The 21045-nt window shown below is 39.0% G+C and overlaps 3 protein-coding genes across 5 annotated transcripts; 1 reads left to right on the forward strand and 2 right to left on the reverse strand.

The window, feature by feature from the left end:
• The first annotated feature begins 4837 nt into the window (after window positions 1-4837).
• Window positions 4838-7022, forward strand: LOC103954049 (transmembrane protein 147). The gene is made up of 7 exons (XM_009365859.3): window positions 4838-5027; window positions 5153-5222; window positions 5362-5421; window positions 5607-5721; window positions 5805-5920; window positions 6200-6324; window positions 6612-7022. Exons 1-7 carry the CDS (start codon window positions 4951-4953, stop codon window positions 6748-6750), a joined length of 702 nt encoding a protein of 233 aa, XP_009364134.1. The 5' UTR covers window positions 4838-4950; the 3' UTR covers window positions 6751-7022.
• Window positions 7023-8364: 1342 nt separating this feature from the next.
• Window positions 8365-12346, reverse strand: LOC103954034 (B3 domain-containing protein Os01g0723500). 3 transcript variants are annotated; one of them, XR_001953671.2, is made up of 7 exons: window positions 12027-12345; window positions 11179-11653; window positions 10659-10852; window positions 9695-10184; window positions 9288-9454; window positions 8753-9192; window positions 8365-8661 (listed from the first exon to the last, which is right to left on the reverse strand). XR_001953671.2 is itself a non-coding variant. In XM_048578524.1 (6 exons), exons 2-6 carry the CDS (start codon window positions 11660-11662, stop codon window positions 8911-8913), a joined length of 1617 nt encoding a protein of 538 aa, XP_048434481.1. In that variant the 5' UTR covers window positions 11663-11733; window positions 12027-12346; the 3' UTR covers window positions 8365-8910. The 3 variants fall into 3 exon arrangements, 2 of the variants coding, with proteins under 2 accessions (XP_048434481.1, XP_009364120.2); XM_048578524.1 differs by having other exon boundaries at window positions 8365-9192; window positions 11179-11733; window positions 12027-12346; XM_009365845.3 differs by having other exon boundaries at window positions 8365-9192.
• A 4449-nt stretch (window positions 12347-16795) lies between these two features.
• Window positions 16796-20825, reverse strand: LOC103954026. The gene is made up of 2 exons (XM_048578533.1): window positions 20199-20825; window positions 16796-20052 (listed from the first exon to the last, which is right to left on the reverse strand). Exon 2 carries the CDS (start codon window positions 19872-19874, stop codon window positions 17043-17045), a length of 2832 nt encoding a protein of 943 aa, XP_048434490.1. The 5' UTR covers window positions 19875-20052; window positions 20199-20825; the 3' UTR covers window positions 16796-17042.
• Between the last annotated feature and the right edge of the window lie 220 nt (window positions 20826-21045).

Here is a 21045-nt window from a genome sequence, read left to right on the forward strand (position 1 = left end):
ATTTACCAAGCTGAGCTGAAAGTGAAGCCAATTTACAAGTAAAAATTAAACATTAATAAAAGAAGAACGCATGAGCTCAGAGCCTACGCAAACTCTTGAAACTTGAGACTTTCTTCTGCATTTTAAAATTGGCTGGACAATACCTTCACCCTCGATGGTAGCTAAACAGCTCTGTAGAGATCCATTGGGTATTTAAATTAGGTCTAACCCTATTTTGTATGGTTCGGTGTGATTTTTCAGTCAGCTCTATGTCATTCCATGCCTTAGAAGTTAAGTTTGATATAGATCTTTATTTAGGAGTCAGGTCAGTTAATTAGGAAAATATATTTACAAAAAGAAACTAATACAAACGTTTTCATGCTCATCATTCTTTTGGCATGTGTTTCTTTCTAGCTCTTAAATTTTTTTTGCTAATACGCACATTCCTACTCGTCCTCTCTCTCTCAGCACCTTTTCTCGCATTCTTGGAAAAACCCTAAATTTAGGAACTCCACAATCGTCGGCCCGTTGTTCCGTGGCAGTCCTTCTCATCTTTTTTCCCACCCTTGTTTCACCCCTTTTGTTTCTTCCATCTCCCCTCAGCCTTCTTGCCGCCACCCCCTCTCCTGCATCTTCTATATCCTCTCATTCCCCCTTTCCCTGACCTAACGACATCTCCAACACTCTTTTTGGTTGGGTTAAGCCAGATTATTGTCGTTCTTAACGATAATGGGCCAATTTTATTGTCCTTAACTGTCGAGGGTGTTGGCCAAGGGTTTTTCCCGGGAATAGTTTGATTGGGTGCTCGGGGTGGTTTGATGCCCAAATCTGAAGGCACGATTTCCTCTCCGCAGCGTGGGCTTTCATGGGGCTTCCCTTGAAAGTATTATTCGTCCGCTGCTTGGTTCGTGGTGGTAGCAGGCAACAGCGTCGCACGTCGGTGGCTTTGGCTTGGCAACCGCTATACCACACACACTACTGTTATTGACCTTGCTACAACTGCGACCCACGCTGGCCGACAAAAAATTCTAAAACGGTTTCTAGTGCCAACAGATTTATGCACGGCTATGGTTTGTGGTGTTGTCGTTGTGTTTAGGTCCACGATAGTGGCTTTGGCTGGAACCCCCCTGCGACCCACCCTTCTGTGTGTTGTCCTTGCTAAAACTAACATCCCACGTTCCCTGTTACCCACACCTCTTGCCATCTCTGTACCTGCATCTCCTTCGTAGACACATCATCGGCTTTAGCTTAGGTTTTTCAGTTTAATTTATGTTTCGTGCCTGTACTGCCTAGAGTGAGTTTGTGTCACCTTGGCGATTTGAGGCGGCCTTGCTTTTTGCGGTGGCTTTATGTAAAGGTCCCGTGTTAAGCAGGCCGGCCTTGAGAATTTGGGAGCTCTAGGCGAGCCTTCAAAGTAAGGCCTTAAAATTCTCTGATCTCCGGTTCTTTGTATATTGATTTGTATAAAAAAGAATTCACTAAATACATAAAAAGTTCTATTTTTACATCAAATATCATTAAAAAATAATATCAAAAGAAAATAAATATACAAACATTATTTAAACATTACACAATTCACGTTTTTAGACACAAATGTACTAAATGTTTGCAATCAAGAGTTTAAGATTGAGAGTGAAGAATAATAAAACTTGATGATCAAGAGAGCAAATAACAATAAAACTTAATTGACGAGTATAATAAATTTAACACTCATTGTTTCTCTTGTGTTTTTTTTTTTCCTTCTAAAATCAACATCACAATAACAAATTGAATATTAAAATAATCCATTGAATAAAAAGTTATTGAAAAGAAAAATATAAAATTCAAAGTTTTGATTACCTTAAAGTACAATCTTTAAGACCATATGATAATTAGTTTAAACATTCAATAGAAATGAGAGAATGGGAAGTTGGTTTAAACATTCGATAGAAATGGAGAGAATGAGAAGTTGAAAGAAAAAAGATTGCAAAGAGAGCTTCGTGTTTTGAACTCAACACCCCAAAGAAAAATGAAGCCAACATTTTCACTGCACTAACAAATGAATTATGATATTTTTTTACTTTTTTTTGTATTTATATGTCAATTACAGGATATAAAATTTTTTTGGGACCCTTCCGAAGTGGGGGACCTAGGCGGGCGCCTACTTGGGCTACCCTCATGGGCGGCCCAGATGTTAAGGTTTGTCATGCCTATCGTTTTTTGTGACAAATCTACTCCGGGACACTACTGGTTCTAGTGGTCTTTTGTGGCGACCATATAGGGTTTAAATTCATTTGTGCTTTGTGTGAATTTCCTCCAAATCCAGAAGTTGGTCACGGGAGAATATGTATCCATCGGGCACCTGTTATTCTTGTTCTTGGTAATGAAAATTTAGATTTTTTTTCTTGAAGAATGTATATACTTATTTCAATTTCAAATAATTTACAAGAAAAAGAGAAATCCCTTTCCATTCTGTCGATTTTGAACGCTTTCATTCAACTAATATTCCGAACGTAGTTTTCCATCATTTTCCATTCCATTTCCCATGCAGTGAACCTGTGATAATTCATCTGCAGCTTAAGCCCTCGTTTTAGTCCTGTTTTCAATTATGAAAAATTTGATGGTTTTCCGCTGAGCTTTTAGTTGTATATGGGGATCATACATCCCAATCGCTTAAAATCCTCAGCTCTCTTTTCCCTTTTGGAATTAAATAAACTTCTTGTTTGCTTGGGAAAGAGCCTTTGTGTATTCCCGTGACACTGTCTTTCTCTCTCATTTTTCCCAGAGTTGTCCTCTGGACCACACAAATTAAATTTAAATTTGTAATATATATACCCCTATAAAGGAGCATATTCTCAGCATGAAATTCGTTTTTACTGTAGCAAAATGAGATAATACATGATTATTGCAGAGAACTAAGATAATACATGACTATTGCAGAGAACTATACATTCACCACATAAGATCTCTCGTATATTTCAATGTTTCTCTCATTTTTTTTCTCCTAAATACGAAGAACATGTCGTAACTATATATAATCCTTACTAGATTAGAGTAAAATGCAATCTCTGCTTAAAATAGCTAATCTATATTTGTTCCAAACCTCCAAAGCTCAATCATATATTTCCAATTTTTTTTACTCTTTCTCACACTCATATATATGGGAATTAGGGGTGTCCCATCTGTGCTGGCAATTGTCTTGCTTCGCATCTATAGCATAGAGGAAAAAACTCATCAACCTTAAACGTCAACATCCATCCAACAATATATCCACATTTGGCACTAACCTGAAACATCCACTAGATCAAATTGGTCGTGTTTGAATTATTATCTTTTAGTATCAAGAGATTTAAATATTATAATAATCACACTGGTGAGAAAGACATCAAAGAGTAGAAACGAAATAGGACGTTGTTCATGTTTACTGTCTACGGTGTTGTGGCCGGAAATGCCACGTGAACAGTCAAATGATTCCTGAATTGGCAGAATATTAGACATAAATTAGAAGAAAAAAAAGGTCACAATTAGAGCCTAATTATTATAAAACCAAATATAAAATGGTACTTAAGAAAGAAAACAAATGGAAGCTTTCAACTAAGAAATGCATTCATATGCAGTGTTCTGGTAAATAAGTAGATTAATTACATGCATCCAAGTGTGGCCTGCAAGTATTTTCTTTTAAAATTTATCTTTTTCTCTCTTTGGAGCATATATAGTCATGGCATAAACCCTAGCTAGAGTTTTATAGATAATGGTGGACCATGTGTGGTCAGGGAGAATTGGTGAACAGTCAAGGCCTTGGCAGAAAAGACAGTCGTGGAATCTGGAATTTCTGGTAAGATATCAATTTCTCAATAGGAAATATGGAGTCCACTATGAGCGAATTCTTGTGTTTGTAGTTATTTGATAAGATAACAATTATTTCCCGAAAAACAAATTTAGTGTTTTTATTGACATTTGAAAATAATGAGAGATACAAATGAATAATTAATAATTAGTGATCCTAACTAAAAGAAGGGCTTGAATCCCATTTTGATCCCTGTGTTAGTTCAATTTTGATCTCTGTGTTTTTCATATGACTCAGTTTTTTATTGCGTTGCGTTTTTATACGTTAACCATTTTGGTCATTTACGTCTAGTATAAGCGTTAATACACGTAATTGGGAGGTAAATATCTACGGCATGCTCTAGAATGTTATTTGAGCTCCATATAGCCTCATGCCTTTATTTAATCTAGTCAGGTGGGCTTTAATTGCCTCACAAGTAAACAACACAATGGCCAAATTGTTCAAATTCAAAGAACAGTGACCAAAGTAAAATTTTGATCTGGATATAGTGACCAAAGTGGTGACAGGATCTCTTTCAACCTTCAATCAAGTGTCAAGGAAATTGTTTTTCTTCCAGAAGCCCTTATTTATAACAAATACAACTAATAAAGCAACAAACCCAATAGCACAATCAAATCTGTTATGGACAATTGACACATGTACGGTTAATATGATGCCCCTTGGCATCATATCAAGTGGTATTTAATCTTTTTCTATTTATTAGAAGCGAAATTCCATATTGATCTACACTAAGCAGAGAAGGGAAAAAAAAGGTTAAATTCAAAATGAAGTAGATTAAAGAAAAATGCGCTAATCACTATTATAATCCACTACTTGAGATTGGTACCCTAAACCACCAATATTCTCTCTTGGATGAAAAAACCACCAACCTTTTGTCCGTTATCTGTATGTTTCGGTTTGTCCGCCGGCCCATTACCACTAACAGGTACTCCATTTGCTCAGGCCCAGTATACTGTTGAAATTGGTAAATGAGGCTCATAAACGAAATGGGCCTGGGTGAAGTTAATCGAAGCTCAAATCCGAACGAACGGGTCCTCAACTCACCCAAATTCTCGTCGAGAATCGAGATCGCACTGCGAGATTTCGTCCAAGTCTGAGAGTCTTCGACTGAGAGAAGGAGAGGAGGAAGAAGAAGACGGAGCGAAATGACGGTGTTTCACTTCTTCAACTGCGCCATCCTGACGTTCGGCCCTCACGCCGTCTACTACTCCGCCACGCCGCTGTACACCCGTCCTACTCTTCTCTTTTTCGTTCGGATCTTTTACGCTCTCACAAATCACACCCAATTCACTTCGTCTTCTTCCCCAAATCAAAACCCTAACTCGATTGTGCGATTTAATTGTGCAGATCGGAGTACGATACGCTCGGTACTTCCATCAAAGCAGCTTTGGTTTATCTCGGAACAGCTTTGGTGAAGGTTCGTTAGTATTAATTCGTGGTTAATTCAACTGATATGATTAGAAAAATCGCATTTTATGTAAAATTATAGTAATTTGAAGTAATTTCAACAGAAATGGCTGCTGATGGTTTTTGTTTATTAAATCTGTGTTCTGCAGCTGGTTTGTTTGGCAACTTTTCTGAAGGTATCTGACAATGAGAGCTTCGATCCGTATCAGGTATTTTCTATATTTGTTTTAGTTGAAATGTATCTTTCCGAATAGAAATGTCAATTTTAGATAAGTTCATGCTGGTTCCCATGTTTGTAGATGAAGTTTTATCGTAATTTGGCTAGTGTTGCATTTAAAGATTATAAATTTAGACTGAAATAAACAAATTCTTAATGTCTTTTTTCGGGTTTCAGGAATTGTTGAAAGCTTTAATCGGTTTTATAGACGTTGCTGGACTTTACTATGCTTTGACTCAGCTGACCCACAGGAATATCTCTCAGAATCATAAATTTCAAGCTGTGGGACTTGGTGAGTAGCGCGTGGAAAACGAAAATGATAAGTTTTTATTCATTTTAGAACAATTTTGAAGCTTTTTTGTTCCCTATTTGCAGGATGGGCTTTTGCTGATTCTGTTCTTCATAGATTGGCACCGCTATGGGTGGGTGCTAGAGGACTAGAATTCACCTGGGATTACATTCTCCAAGGCCTTGAAGCAAATGCCAATCTGGTATTCAATTGTTTTGTTTCTTTGTTTCTTACATTGTAGTTTTCTTATCAAACATGTCGGCCAGAATGCTCGTTGATAGGTTTGTGGATATAGAATGCTAAAATCCCCTTTGACTTTGGGAGCCTGAAAGTGACATAGTGATTTCATGTTAGGCATACCTCAATTATATGTCCTATGTTAACAAACTTGATTAATATAACTTCAAATTTTTTTTTCTTCTTTAACGGATTAAATTTGCCCATCTTTGTTAATAAGTTCCTGTTCACTCTCTTTATTCAGGTCTTGAGTATATCCCTTGCTGCATTTGGATCTTTGATGTGGCTTCGGAAAAACAAGCCTAAGATTATGATTCCTTTAATATACGTATGTGCAGGAGTTGTGGCAACCATGCCATCTATCACAAGGTCAGCTTCTTAACTTCCCTTAGTTCTACCACTGCTTGAAAAATTCTTTGCTTTTAACATCTACTCATCGCTACGGCACATTGATACTCTAGGTAACGTATTTCTTTCCCTTTCCCTTAAAAATAGTGATAACTCTATGTCCCACAAATTCTAAACCTACCTTCCTCTTTCGTTTTCAAATTCTGATTGGTAGGGCTGGTTCCGTTCGTCAATTGTCAAGTGTAACAACTAGATCGCACTCTTTTTAAGTTTCTCTCCCTTGTCTAACTCACTTATCGTTTATGCAGCTATCTGAGGCGAGGCCTGGGTTGGCAATTTCCGGATGTGGTAGTGTTTGAACTAGGTACCTCTCTATTGATGGCCCTCATCAGTTGGCAGCTCTTTGCTTATTGTCAGAGACCCTCTGCCCGAAACAACCAATCATAACCCCCCAACATATGACTACCAGTCAGAAAAGGTCTTCAGGATTAGAATATCCTCTGTTCTCTGTTTCTTCAATTGGTTACCCTTCGGTTTTATTATTTTAAATCATTGGTATGTAGAGATTATTCTTTTATCTAATTTTGATCGACAGACCTTTAATGATTTTGCAATCCAAGAGCATCAGCGTATTTGTTGCAACTTTATATCAGTTTCTACTGGTGTACTCACCCGGATTTTTGGGTTGAAGATGGAGATAAACGTACTTTTATATCGCATATTTCCACTATAGTGAGTGTTGGAACACTGACATCTTACCGTGAATTTTATGGATATAATTGTATTCTGCAGAGTCGTACGGTCTTTTCTATTATTTACAAATTGGGATCTGATCCACAGATTGCTAGTTGCTGTGTGTCAATTTAGTCATAGGTGTGTCACCGTCTTGCTCAGGGTGCACGAAATCTGTTTGTTTTTTGGTTCCAATCAAAATATTTGGGTTTGACAGTGTCTGCAAAAGCATGGTCGTTGAGGTCTTCCGTCACGCAGTCGTTCGGCTGCAAAAATGCCTTCTTTTCGGAGAAGGACAACAATCCAATTGCAACCTCAAACCCTAAACAGGCTAGCAGATGTTGCCACCACTGCATTAAGAAGTAATGCAAATTTGCAGTTAATTGGCTTCAATTAGAGACATCTGGAGCTGTGAGTAGCGCATTGCCTCTGAAAATATGTAGTTGCATCACACCTCGCTTCACAAACTCAAAAACGATGGCGCCCCCAGGCGAAATCTCGTTTGTGCTAACACAAGCTAACCATCCCCGTGCCATCTGCACACGGTGAACTGCCCTGACATGAAGTTGAGCAGGCCACGATCTCCCGGTCAGATCTTGAAGCGTTACAGTCTCTCCACTCGGAAACCCTGCAACGCTCTACACGCTTCAGAATCGTCTGCAACCAGGAAAATCGTCAATACCAATGGAAGAACAAAAACACAACGTACATTTTAGAACAACTGTTTCAGAAACAGAATCGTGTGAACCAAGATACCTCGATTAGATTTCTTCAACGTTTTCATGAAACATGTATTTCTCCGGTTTAAACAAGACGGATCCAGTTGATGTTTCTGCTAAATTAACACTTGCAGTTCTCTCTGTGCACACTTACAGACTTGTTCTCCTAGACGATTTTAAACCAATAGTACGTGATCAATTTATTTATTTTTTTTTTTTTTGGTATTTCTCCTCTATTGTTTGATTAAGATCAAATGATAGATGACCACAATTTTCTTGAACTTCAGGGTTAAAAAGAACGGGACTCTTAGTTTAATGCCACGCTCTTTTTTCTTTGTCAACGTTCTTAGTGCCCTGCTTAGTTACAATTTTCTTGGTTAGTCTTGGGTACTTTGTTGGTTTAGTCTATTTTCTTCGGCCTGTATTAGTTTTCATGTCTTTCCTTTGGCATCTTATTTGTTGCAAGCATTCAAATTGTCATATACTTTTGAACCAGTCTGAAGTCGATTATGCTTTAAGAGTAAATAAGCATTAATCAGGACCCTCGATCTCATCTTTCAACCAACAATATCCCCCTCTGTCCTATCATTCATGTCGATTGCATCAAGAGTGCCGTACCAATCATATGAAAACTTTAAAGAGTGAAATCCGATTACCGTTACAAGTTTCTCCGTGACACTGAGAATTAAAAGCAAAAACAATGCCTGAGAATGTAGTGACCCTAAACAAATGTATAGCATACACCATTACACCAGCAAATCAGTTACTCTCCATCCATACCAAAAACGCAGAAACCTTACTCTTTAATGCAGCATGCATTATACCAAACTGAATTCACCAAGGGGAAAACACATTAAAGGCGATGACAAACCACATGATTGTGTCCGGGGGGAAAAGGAAGAAGCGCCTACGCTCACAAAAGATGTTCAGTGAAGTTCTATTAACATTCATATTCATAACAGGAAAGGATGATTTAGGTTGAAGATGACAACACTTACCAATGTTTAGTTAGAAGTCGCCATGACATGAAGAACACGATCAGAGAAAAACAAAACGCAAATAGGAAAGCTCACCACAGAACACGTACAAGGGATGGTTGAGCTGGATCATGTGTCAGAAAGAAGGTACATTTCCGGTAGATTACACAATCGCTATACTACATTAGATGTTCCTTGTCCGCCTCAAATCCCTTTTTACCAACACTGGAAATGTGCACTTGCATTTCATCCTTACCAACAAGCTCAAAAATGCAAACATCTCCAATGTTAATGTCATTTCCGCGTACAAATGCCATCCACCCTCCACAAAAAGTATGCACCACACGCCCTTTCGAGTCTGGGACAGAGTTCACAGTCCAACATTCCCCTTTTGAGTTTCGAAGCACAATCTCTGTTTTATAGTTGGGGAGGTATTCTGTGGAAAACTGGTATGGGATTTTCTGCAAAAGAATAACCAGTCTATCAGTATGAACCATCCAAAAGCAATCTTCAAAAGAACAATATAAACATGTCTGCGCGAATTGACATGGCTTACCAATGTATATGATCCACTGATGTTGAACTTCTTCATGATTTTCACAAAATTCGGGTAACAAGAAGTGAAAGATCGAGCTATTCTTTCTTCATCAAGTGTTAACTTGATTCTCAAACCACTTGATTTTGAATCTAGTTCATCTTCAACAACTTTTTTCCTGCGATTAACTGTCTCCATTTTATGGTTCATAAACCAATTTAAGTTAGAAAATGAAAGTGCCCTTGACATCAATCACTTTAAGCAATAATATTATCATGTGTTTCTTAAACACGTCGAAAATCTAATTCCATTAGCCTAAGTTTATAGATAAAAGTATAGCATATTAGTCTAGATGAACTTCACGCCATTTCAATAAAAAACATGAATAGCACACATGGCCCCATCTTTGCAAGAAATTGCTTGCTTACCCAACTTTTTACTAGCAACTTTTGACTGAGCAAGTGCAGCTTTAGTAAGAGATCTTGATGTGCTGCCATATTTCCTTGTGTCATTAATGAAAGCAGCGTCTTGATCCTTCTTTGATGATAGTTTATCAGCTATCTCTCTTATACTCTTTGAAAGGACTTTGGGAGAGTTCCCTTTCATTTTCTTTGACAAGCATTTGATAGTTTTATGCGTAGTGACAGCTAGCCCCGGACTTAACCAACTAGATGTTTCTCCCTTTTGAATGTGGACACGGAATTCACACTCACGCATAAGTTCAAAAGTGCAGATATCTCCCAGCTGTATGTCATTATAACGAACAAACGCCATCCATCCTCCACAAAGAGTGTGACTAGTATGCACTCTATTACTTGGCACAGAATTGACGGTCCAACTTTCTCCTTTCCAATTTTGAAGGACAATCTTTACTTTGCAGTTTGGTAAATGTGCCACTGAAAATTTATATGGGATATTCTGCAAAACATAAATCAGTCAGTAAAAAATCACTCATACACGCCCACAACCACATGCGTGAACACACTCAAAAGTTCATTCACGAAAAAGAGGCAAAAATCTTTAACACTGATAAATCTATCAGTTGAATCCCATATGAAAAAGAAAAAGCAGAATACCGTGGACATTGTCCAAACCCCAAACCTGAACGACGAAATGAGGAACCACGGGCACAACCTCTGGGTGATTGTGGTTAATTCCATCAGGAAACAGTAACATTAAAGCAAGATTTTGCACAGTTTGAGGAATTGTGGACAAAGAATTGATGCCAAATTGGAATCAATAATATATTTTTTGGATGCATAAGAGCAGATAATTAAAATGGGACAGCGTCTCAAAAGAGTGATTTGATGCAACACGTATACCTTACAATAAACAAAACATCCCTCATAAGAAGAAAAAGATACAACAACAAAGCCAGAGGGAAGAACCCACCAGAGTATATGAACCACTGATGTTGAAACTTTTTATGATTCTCACGAAATAAGGGTTAGAGGAGCTAAATGATGGTGCTACTTCATGAGCTGATGACATCTGCATACAAACTCTACCATGAACATTTAATCCATCTCCTTTTCCACACATATTTTGAATCGATGCCTTTGCTTTATACGAAACAACATCCAAACCTGCAAGCAATAATAAAAATATCACCAATGCAACTCTATGTATTCAGTTTTGTTTGCACAGACGTAGTAAAACTCATTATTTCAGTGTTGACATTCTAGTGCTTAGTGCACGTGAACTTCATTTTTATGCCTAGTATTTTATTACATGAAAACTTGGGCTCGTTCCGTCCTTTCACTCCAAAACAGTTAAATTATCTGTAATACAAACAACTTGCTATAAGAGAGAAAAGGAGAGAAAGAGAAAGGGGCAGGCTCTGCAGAATTATCTGGTGACCGGAAAGTTGCCTTTGTGTGGAAAGAGCCAACAGATCAGTTGGTTTTCTTACCAGGATTCTCATGTGGATTTTTTTCTGTGGAACAAGTTTCTTCTTCTCGACCCTCACCAATGCATTCTGACCGGAATTGAGACGAACCGTTTCTAATCTTCTTCACCGCACCATCAACCAGCTTATTGCCAGATGATGCGACCTCCTCCCTTCCCCTTTTTCGTCCCATATACATATACTTCTCAAAGTTCCTGGAGTCTTGGCCGTATCCAAAACGAAATGCAGCCTCTTTCTCACATGCACTTTGATCAAAAATTAGCACGGTGAAACGCAAATCACCATCGTATCTGAAAATCAAGAAGTCCCCGCATTCCACATAATGGTCTCTCACAAATGCCGGCCACCCATGATGCAAGAACAAACCACCATTCTGTTCAATCAATTCAACACTCCATGCACTGCCGCTAGGGCCGAACAACGCAACTAACCCAGATGTTTTGCCTTCCATGTGTCTCATGAATCTTTCTGGGATTTTCTGTAGCATGACATTGCATCACCATCCAAAAATTCAATAAACACCGAGATTAACCCACCAATATTTTAACTTGGCTAACTCTGAAGATACAAAAATTATAACATTTTACAATTTGAGTCTCTCTAGTAACAGAGTAAGAGTTTTGCTAACAGAGTAAGATTTTTGCAGGATTACTAATTCCAATATGGAATAAACAATTTAACTGTTTACAACTTTAATGCACTAACCCTAATTCCCAAATCCAAAGACACTCACTTTAACATTAATCAGCAAATGTTACACACTAACCCTAATTCCCAACAACCTAGAAGAAAATAAAATTACCCAAACAGATAAAATAATGGAGAATCTGAAGAGGGAAGAACAAAATTACCAGTCTTTCAGAGCTCAAATCAGCAGAATAAAACGCAAAAAAATGAGGGCTCCTCACATTCCCAGCTTCCTCTGCCATTGAAATTAGCTCTGCAAGTTTCGAACTCTAGAATGAAACCAGAATCTCAGTGAAATTTTCCGAGCAACCAAATAGGTCCTAACATTTTCCCTTGGAATTAAAATTAACGAAGCAAAAAGTAACAAAATTCAAGATGCTATTTGTGCTCGTATAAAATTACTGGGTTTTTTTTTTTTCAATTTTTTTGTTTTTTCAATTCTGGGGAAATTAGATAGACGAAATTAAAGCCAGTCGCTCTCTCACTTCCTCCAAGAGCTCGTTGGAGGACGTGCAGCTTGGTTTCACTCCCCCTGATGGCGCGTGACTTTGCGAAGTCTCTGACTGACAATTCCACGTGCAATGGGTGTCAGAAAATCTGGTGCGCACGAGTTGCATACTTAATTTTGCAATCGAGAATTGATCGAATGGAGTGGCGCCACGTCACCTGGGTGGTAATTTGGATCCGTTTAGAGCAAGTCCACCGGGGACTTGTAGGCCGGCACCCAGCATCATTTTTGGCCCAGCACCCAACTAATCCCCTCCAGCCCATGTGGATAGGACGGCACCCAGCTCAAGCTGGTCTTCAGGCCAACCCAAAATTGACAGACCCATAGGACAACTTGCTTGACGTCATGTTGACGCTAGCATAACGTCGCAGGCCAATTTAAATTTTTTTTGCACCAGGCGCATGTGAAACACATGCACATGGCCGCGTGTCCCGACAATAAAACGTGGGGGTGACCTGCCAGCGCAGGTGCACTTAGGGATCTGATGGGGGAGGCCACGTGTTTGTTTATGGGCCGTTGGATTTCCAACGGCTAGTTTTCTGGACCATTGGATTTCCAATGGTCAAAAAATTTTGAATTTGACATCCAACAGCTAGTGGCGTGGTTTGATCTAGACCGTCTGATCCAAAGATCAACGGTGCACGTTTTTCCCCCAAATTTTTTTTAAAAAATGCACAACGGTCAGAATTATGACCGTTGGCCACGTGTCAACGTATAGGCTGTCAGATTTGAATCTTTTTCAAATCCAACGGTCCAAATTAATTAAGTAAATTTTTTTTTTTCTATAAATATCTAACCCTCATCTTTCACCTTACACCACATTTCAATATTTTCAACACTTTCTATCAAAGCTTTCATATAATTTTTGAGAGAAAAAAATTACTACATGAAGGCTCAGCGAAGATGTTACGTTGTATGAATGCTGGGTTCACACTACTCATGATCCAATTACGGGTAATGAGATGGATAAGCGAGAAATGTGGAGTAAAATTATGAAGGTGTTTTGCAATGTACTATGGAAAAGACGCCAAAAGTAGTCAAGGTCTTCAAGGTCGTTGGAAAAAACTCAACCCATCATTTACTTGTTGGAAAAACATCATCTCTCATACTTCCGGTAATCTGCGTAGTAGGACAAGTTTAACGGATCAGGTGACAATATTTTTATTTATTTATATGCATTCCATCCGTATCAATATTTTAATTTATTTATTTGTGTTACACCCGCATTTTATAATACTGTCTTATCCCACATTTATAGACACTACAAGCACAAACATTCTACAATTTGAAGAACCATAACAAATCATTCAGCAAGTGGGAATGTTGGCAAATTGTCAAAGATTGCCCCAGATACATAATTGTGGCAATCGGTCCATAAGTTGTCATGCACGACATGGGTCTACACAGTTTGCCAGAGGCAGACACAACTGAACAAGAAGTCGAGACATTGGAAGAGATGGAAGGGACGCTTAAAGAAGTGCTAGAAACCCAACTGACTCGTTAGTCCCTCAGGCCTCAAGGTAAAAAGGCATCAAAGAAAAAAGGTAGTCTTTCAAAAATGACTACACTAAATATATGGACAAACTTGCTCGCCAAGGTGAACTGAACATGGCGCAGGAAGCATTTAGAGATGAGGAAAAAAATGTGACTATGGCAACAATATTAGTAGCTACTGAGAGACGTGATGCGGCGACTGAGAGACAAAGAGAAATACTTAATCTAGATAACGAGATGATTAGAGAATCACTTAATCAAGAAAATGAGATGCTTAGAGAAGAAATGATGGCTCAAGCAGATCGTGACACTATGAACAAGCCTCTAGTAGGATTGTCTCCGAATTCAAAATATTTTTAGACTTCGGAAAAAAGAGACGTGATGCGAAGGAGGTGTGCAAGAGATGCGGAAACAAGTGGAGGGGGTTCTAGCTACACAGATCCTAGCAACGAATATCATAGCACCACATATCCTAACTCCACAGACTCTGTATAATTTTGTATTTATTTGTAGTACTTTATTTAATTTCATCTTAATTCTTAGTACTTTATGTAATTTCGTCTTTATTTTTAGTACTTTATGTAATTTCTTATTCATTTTTATTAATAGATGTAATTTGTTATTTATTATTAGTATTTTGTGTAATTTCTTTATTATTTTATAAAAAAAATTAATAATATTTTAAATAGGCTGGGTGTCAGCGTATTTTGTAGGGATGAAGATGCATTTTGCCTATTATTATTCACTGAGTAGATTAAATGGGTTGGGTGCTGACATATTTTTTTTAGGGGTGGAGTTACTCTTAGCGTCAATTAACCGGGTAATTAGGATTGATATCAAATAGCAAGAGGAAGTAATGCTTTCTTAGCACTTAAAAGCGTTTTTGAATTAAATTTTTTTTTTTTTTAAATGCTTTCAGTTGTTTTAAAAGCCTTTTTAACAAGTGCTTAATGAGTACTTAAATATAGAATTTCAAAGGGAGCATAGAGAAGATTTAGTCATCAAATTACACAGCATGAGTTTAATCTTCACATAGTTGACGAGAAATACTCATCAAATATGTCGGGAAACCAAAAACTTCAGAACCAACGGGTGATTAGGATCTGTGGCGGGTTATCTTGACGTCCATGAACGCTGTTGAAATTGACCTGGACATCCGTTTGAGCTTGAATAAGCAGACATCACCATCCTTGAGATTGTTGGATTCTCACAGAACTTATACCATCCCTTCGTTTTTATGGCCAGACGATTATCAATAGCCTTCGTTCTGGTTCCCCAATGACTTAGGCTCACCGGCCACAATCTTCCGTACGGAGGCCGTTTTCTCTTGCAAACGGTGCAGGAATAGCATGTCATAAGCACTCGCCAGATTGAGAAAGAATCCGGAAAGAAAAAAGAAACTTCAGCGCACTTTACAACTCTGCCTAGGGCTCTAATAATAGCATGCTCGACATGAACAAGATGAAATTAACTTCAAAAAACGTGGAAGAAACAAACTCCATACGAGCAAAGAAGGGTGGAGTAGTTACCAGTTACCACATAAGCCTCGTTAACGAAACCATGCGTTTTTGCCATTTTTATCTTTAACTGCTTCCTCGACGTTAACCGTTTTGTTGTTTTCAAAAGCGCTTTTCTTGAAAAGCAAGTCCAAAGCACCACGGTTAGATGCAATGCAACATTATTAAGGTATAAGATTGTAAACCGATGTAAATCTTGTGGAAAATGGAAGCAAATCATCCAACCGATGGAACATTGATGATGCTTATTGCTCTGCGACTTAGGGGAAGTTGCCGTCCTTTTGGCAGCTACACCGGAGGCAGGTGGATATTCTTTTGACATCCCAGTATCCCAAACAGCTTTTCATAAGTGCTGTTTTTGGTTTCTTTTCACTCCGACTTCCACAGAAAGCTGGTGGAATACAGGAAAAATATCAAACCACATTTCGTAATTATTCAATTAGACAGGAGTTTAAATAGTTTGCAATTACGTTAATATGGAAGGTTCTACCGGTTGTTCAAATCAAGAAGTAAATGATTAGGTACAAATACTAACAAGTATTTTCCGAGCACAAAGTGGTTGAGAATCCATGGATGCCATTGGCTGGAGCTTGTACTGTGCAGGCGACCCACCAGCCACCGGGTACGATTCTCTGCTACGCCGACCTGGCAATTTTAAAGAATCAGAGAAATTGGGCCTATTAAGTTAATGGGCTTAGTTGATAATAAGAAAAGAAAGGCCCATATTACTCTATGGTATTTGAAGCAACAATTGTTAATTTGCTATTTAGTCCTCACACATACAAACGCTGATACATCTCCACAACAAGTTACTGATTTTGGTGGGAAGAAATGTTTTTTGAATTTTTGAAGGCGTTTGGTACGAAGAGAAACGTTGATACTAATGTTTTACTGGGTCAATTTTCATATGTGACACGATCAGTGAGTTGTGGAGTGAGATTAAAATGTAAAGAATCTCATGCTTTTGTGAGAGGTGTCTTACAAATGACGTGGTCATACACACTAAAATTTTGTAATATAATCTGAAAATCTCATGCATCAAGAACCATTGGACATGAATTTATGTTTATCTTTTAAAGTTCATGACTAAGTTGTCTTTCCAATACTAAAGTAAGTCTTTAGTTAGTTCTTCAAAAAAAAGAAAGAAAAGTAAAGTCTTTAGTTCAAATCCGATCTACGATGGCTTACTATTTGTGACCAATTAGTTCAATTCTTCTTAATTCTTTGTTTAAATGGCGGAGTATTTGAAATTCAACATGCTGCAACGTGTGAGATATTAGAGACAGCCCCTCCTTGACGTCTCGGTTTCATGTAAATTTTTCTCGTGTTCTTTGTACCACCCAAATCAAATACACAAAAAAACCTGGCCACACAAAGCAACACCAGAAATTTAGTTTTGAGAAGACTTGTCCCAGAGGATAAATAATCCGACCAATTCTAATTTATATTTCAAGTTACAAACTACTTTTAACAGAGCTAACACCAGTAACACAAAAAATACAATAAAAGATATGGCAACAAAAATAAACAATTAATCTGCTCACAAGAAAATTCTCCTGAGGAGGATCAAAAAGAAGAGACCACACAAAAGCATCCTTTCTTTCACTTCCATTTCCTAAGAAATAGATGGAAAAACATCCATACAATTTACTTAACAAGTGTTACGTTTCGGATTCCTCCGGTACTGGACTTAATTCATCCCCTTCGACTTCAGCAAACGACGAATCGAGAAACTTGGCAACAAAAGCCCACATCTTGAATACATCTTCAAAGTTGGTCAAGAATCCGAGCGATGCTGTAACAACTTCGACCCTAAAGAACATGTTCTTACCGCCTTGGCGCCCGTTAACCATTGGCTTGCACAAAGATGTGTCTGCCAGATCAAGTCCCCCACAATGCTGCTGCTTTGGGCCATCCACAATTCGAACATGACTAAGGATGCCAACGCCGAGAGATATGCCATTCTTTTCAGCCAATTTTTGTATGACTTCGGGGTGAACTAGCCCTCTGCCGCTGCCCTGTCTGACATTAAAAGCTACAGCGGCACCCCTTTCGTATTTGATCTTAGGACCATATATCTGCACGAGAGGCACTTCTAAACCTTCATCTGAACCAGGTAACCGAAGTTGAAGTAGCGAGGTGACTAGCCAATTAATGAGATATCGAAGTCTGAGGGTAGTTTTGTTCAGGCCTAACATATTAACATGATCAAGACACCGGCAAACTATCTCAGGCTCCCGCCTTCCCCACTCCTGCTCATCGCCATATTCTCCTTCACTCATAAACTCATCGTCACCGAGGGTAGTCATGGATGTTTCTCCAGGCTCCAATACAAGGCTCGATTTTCCTCTGTGGTTGTCTTCTATGGTAAAAGACACCCTGTGACCCATGCTTAGCTCTCGATCACCTTCTTCTAAACCGAAAAATCTACGAGCAGAAAATCCCTTTGTTTCCCTTCTTCCCAGAAGTCTGAAGTCACCCTCTGTCTCTCTCCTGATAGCACTGTCTTTTGATTCTTGGCAAATTTCGGAGGTTGAAGAAAGCTCAAAGTTACTGTGTTTAAGACCAGAAGTCTGATTGTTTGGCCTAAATCCATCTTCAGTAGAAAGCAACCTAGAATTGTTGACCATTGAATCTTCCCTGATTTCAGGTTTTTCTTGAATCTCCCTATCATTTCCAGAGGCAGTGTCGGTTTCAGTAAATATCTCTCCTTCAGGAATTCCCTTAGCATGGTCCGGCTCATGTGACACCGATAATACAGCAGCATCGAAAGATAAAACAGGATCATCATGCAGTCTGAGGTGTGCCCTCTTATCATCATCATATATTGGGCTCTTTGGAGATTTTGGTGTCACTTTCGGAGAGAAAAACTTGTTGATTTTCCTCCCAGAAAACCACGTTGGTGGTAAGGGCGAACTTGTTTTCTGTCTCATATGTTGGTCAGAATGATCAGAACCAAATGGGCTGTGACCCAAATCAATCCAGTATGAATTGTCTGATGACTCATCCTCACTGATGATTGGACTCTTCATAACCTCCCCAATCGAAATGCTTTCAGCCTCTTCAAATATGGTGCTTCCATCCCTGTCCGAGTCCTGATCCATCTCTGTCTCAAAGCAATCCCTCACCTGATTGGAAGTGAACACACCCGAAAAAGCAGGCATATGAGACCCCCCATGTGTTTCTGGCACTAATTCTTTGTTACTGTGGACTGCATCATTCTCAATTCCACCATCAAGACCATCCACAGAATCACTCAGGTACTGAGGAAAAACAGGAAGAATCCTCACAATTCCAGTCCCAGTCCGCCCACCTTGACTTTGCAGGCTCGCCATTACAGATTTCTTGATCAGAAGACAACCAAATCCAGTTGGGTCAGACCCAAAAACCCTGTAAAATGATGTAATAATGAAATCTGGGCGAAAGAGCGACAACCCTAGTGAATCCATGTCTTTAGGACCCAATGACCCGGCATCAAGCAAAACATGCCAATTGTTCTGCTGAGCAAGTGCCATCCACTGATACGAATACTTCGCCCCAGTCACTCTTGACTGAACCGGAAACACAAAGAGCCCGGTTGCAGAATCCTTCTTCCTCCTCCTCTTGTTTGCTATCTGCTTCTTCAGCTCCCTAGAGCAAAGCTTCAATGTTGGCCATTTAAACCATGAGCTATAAACCTTAGCACCTTTCTCTTTCGCCTTCTGCACCATCCAGTTCACAGACTGGCTCTCATGATCAAACATTGTCAACAACTTCTTATTTGTGCCGAAAGGGTAAGATTCAGCTAGCAATTTAAATGCAGACCCTCTACTGACAGTAAAAACAAGACCATATTCGTGTTCGGGGATGTTCAAGTAATCCATAATCCTAGTTTTTATGTCATGTTCAACACAGCCTGTCTCAGCACCTCCGTAGAGAGCATGGTTACTCAAATTTGCAGTTATTTCCGACAATGTAAACGAACATGTTTCCCAATACAGTTGAGCTTGAAGATTCGAAAACAACCCGAAACCGCAGTAATCAAGACATACCTTTGCAAGCGATTCAGAGAGGTGATTGTACTCCTCTGCCCTCAAATGGTCAATCTTTTCAGAAGACTGGAACTTTGGGTACATTGTGAGGAACTTGTTGAAGGCTTCATGGAGGTGAGGAATTGAATCATCTGTGGAGAATGTCCGGTCCGCCGCGAGCGCCGTCGCGCGCAGAAACTCCTTCTGGGCGTGGAGCCTGGCAAGGGATCTCGACCGTCCAAAGCTGCCGTCTTGATTTGGGGTCTGCTCAGAATCAATGTCTTGGGATTTGGAAAGCGACCCATCTTCTGACGCCTCCTCAAGAGCCTCCCGGAGCCTGTTTTCTTGCAGCTGCCGGAGAACTGACGGCTTCCTCTTGGCGTCGACGGCCAAACCAGAACCGTCGCCTCTCCTCCTCCTGGTCTTCTTCTCCATTAGTAGTGCTGCACAGTGAGATATTGGCTTCCATACTGAAAGATGCATATCGGTCCCTCTCTCTCTCCTTTCTCTCACTAAAACCAGTCTGATTACTGCTGCCCAGAACCAGATAATCAGTCTGAATGCAAAAGGGGGTCTCTGAATTTGAAAAAAGATTCAAATTTTGGGGCTTGAGAGATTGAATCACATTTCAAATTTTGGAGCTTTTAATTTATTTTTTCACCTGAAACATTCAAACAATAAAGAGAAATATTCTTCCATTAAAACCCAGAACTTTATAGCGATAGTGAGATCTGTAAGGACTACTGGTCAGAAAAGGAAAAGGCATAAAACATAAAGGACATATCTGATGAGGAAGGAACTACTCACCTTAATTTATCATCATCCAATGTGATCGCAGACAAAACCTCCAACTTTTGAAAAATCATAGAATAAACAAAACCCAATATTTCCCCGGAAAAGGAATTCAAAACTCGGAAATCCCACGACCCATTTGCTATTGAATTCTGAGATTCTTGGGGCCAAACCAATTAAAGATTAAGTCTTTTGAGGGGAAAGATAATCCAGAACGAAAGAAACCCAATAAATCAAAATTTGAAAGGTTAAGACGATAAAAAACGGTGCCCAGGAATCAGATGAAAAGACTCAAAAGAACAAAGAAGAAAGAAGGATTAAAGCAGGGAGATAAATAAAGGCAGCAGAACGAAATCGCTTCCTTCAACAGCTCCGCTCTCAGACTCGACTACTAGCAGCAGTAGAGAACTGATAGAATTGCAAGAGATAAAACAAATGGTTTGGCAACCCATTAAATTGTTTCATTTAATATGGGACATGTCTGCATTTAATGCTTCCTGTTTTTCTTACCTTCCAGCATTAAATACTCCACCTCCCCTCTTCACTGATTTGATTTTCCAGTTTATTTTTTATTTGAGCGCTCACTTTCTCTCTCCTCTCTCTCTCTCTCTCTCGGCAGTTTCAATTTGGAGGAGAATGTTTGAGAAAAGTTTGAGGGCTGCTTTGACCTCGCGTACGTACCCTTTCATGTACCCCATATAATCATAAGTTGCCGCTAAGTGAGATGAGATACTTGTAAAAGGAGACATGAAACTCATATTCATGTATGGATATATTTTTCAAGTAAGTTGGTAGTGTATCGGAATGTTAATCGTTAATTTATACAACGTTGGTAGTTCATTTTACTGTTGTCATATTGCTA

This window comes from the organism of the source record quoted next, unplaced genomic scaffold (assembly GCF_019419815.1).
Source record: "Pyrus x bretschneideri cultivar Hongxiangsu unplaced genomic scaffold, Pyrus_bretschneideri_v1 Contig1, whole genome shotgun sequence".
In the NCBI taxonomy this organism is placed as follows: domain Eukaryota; kingdom Viridiplantae; phylum Streptophyta; class Magnoliopsida; order Rosales; family Rosaceae; genus Pyrus; species Pyrus x bretschneideri.

Coding starts and splice junctions, on each gene's coding strand:
- LOC103954034 (XM_009365845.3), bottom strand. CDS start 12,104: ATGGCAGAGGAAGCTGGGAATGTGAGGAGCCCTCATTTTTTTGCGTTT. Junction 10,853..11,178: donor AAATCCACATGAGAATCCTG/GTAAGAAAACCA, acceptor TATTGCTTGCAG/GTTTGGATGTTGTTTCGTAT. Junction 9,455..9,694: donor AGTTGCTAGTAAAAAGTTGG/GTAAGCAAGCAA, acceptor AAATGGAGACAG/TTAATCGCAGGAAAAAAGTT.
- LOC103954026 (XM_048578533.1), bottom strand. CDS start 19,874: ATGCATCTTTCAGTATGGAAGCCAATATCTCACTGTGCAGCACTACTA.
- LOC103954049 (XM_009365859.3), top strand. CDS start 4,951: ATGACGGTGTTTCACTTCTTCAACTGCGCCATCCTGACGTTCGGCCCT. Junction 5,223..5,361: donor TCGGAACAGCTTTGGTGAAG/GTTCGTTAGTAT, acceptor TGTGTTCTGCAG/CTGGTTTGTTTGGCAACTTT. Junction 5,722..5,804: donor ATTTCAAGCTGTGGGACTTG/GTGAGTAGCGCG, acceptor CCCTATTTGCAG/GATGGGCTTTTGCTGATTCT.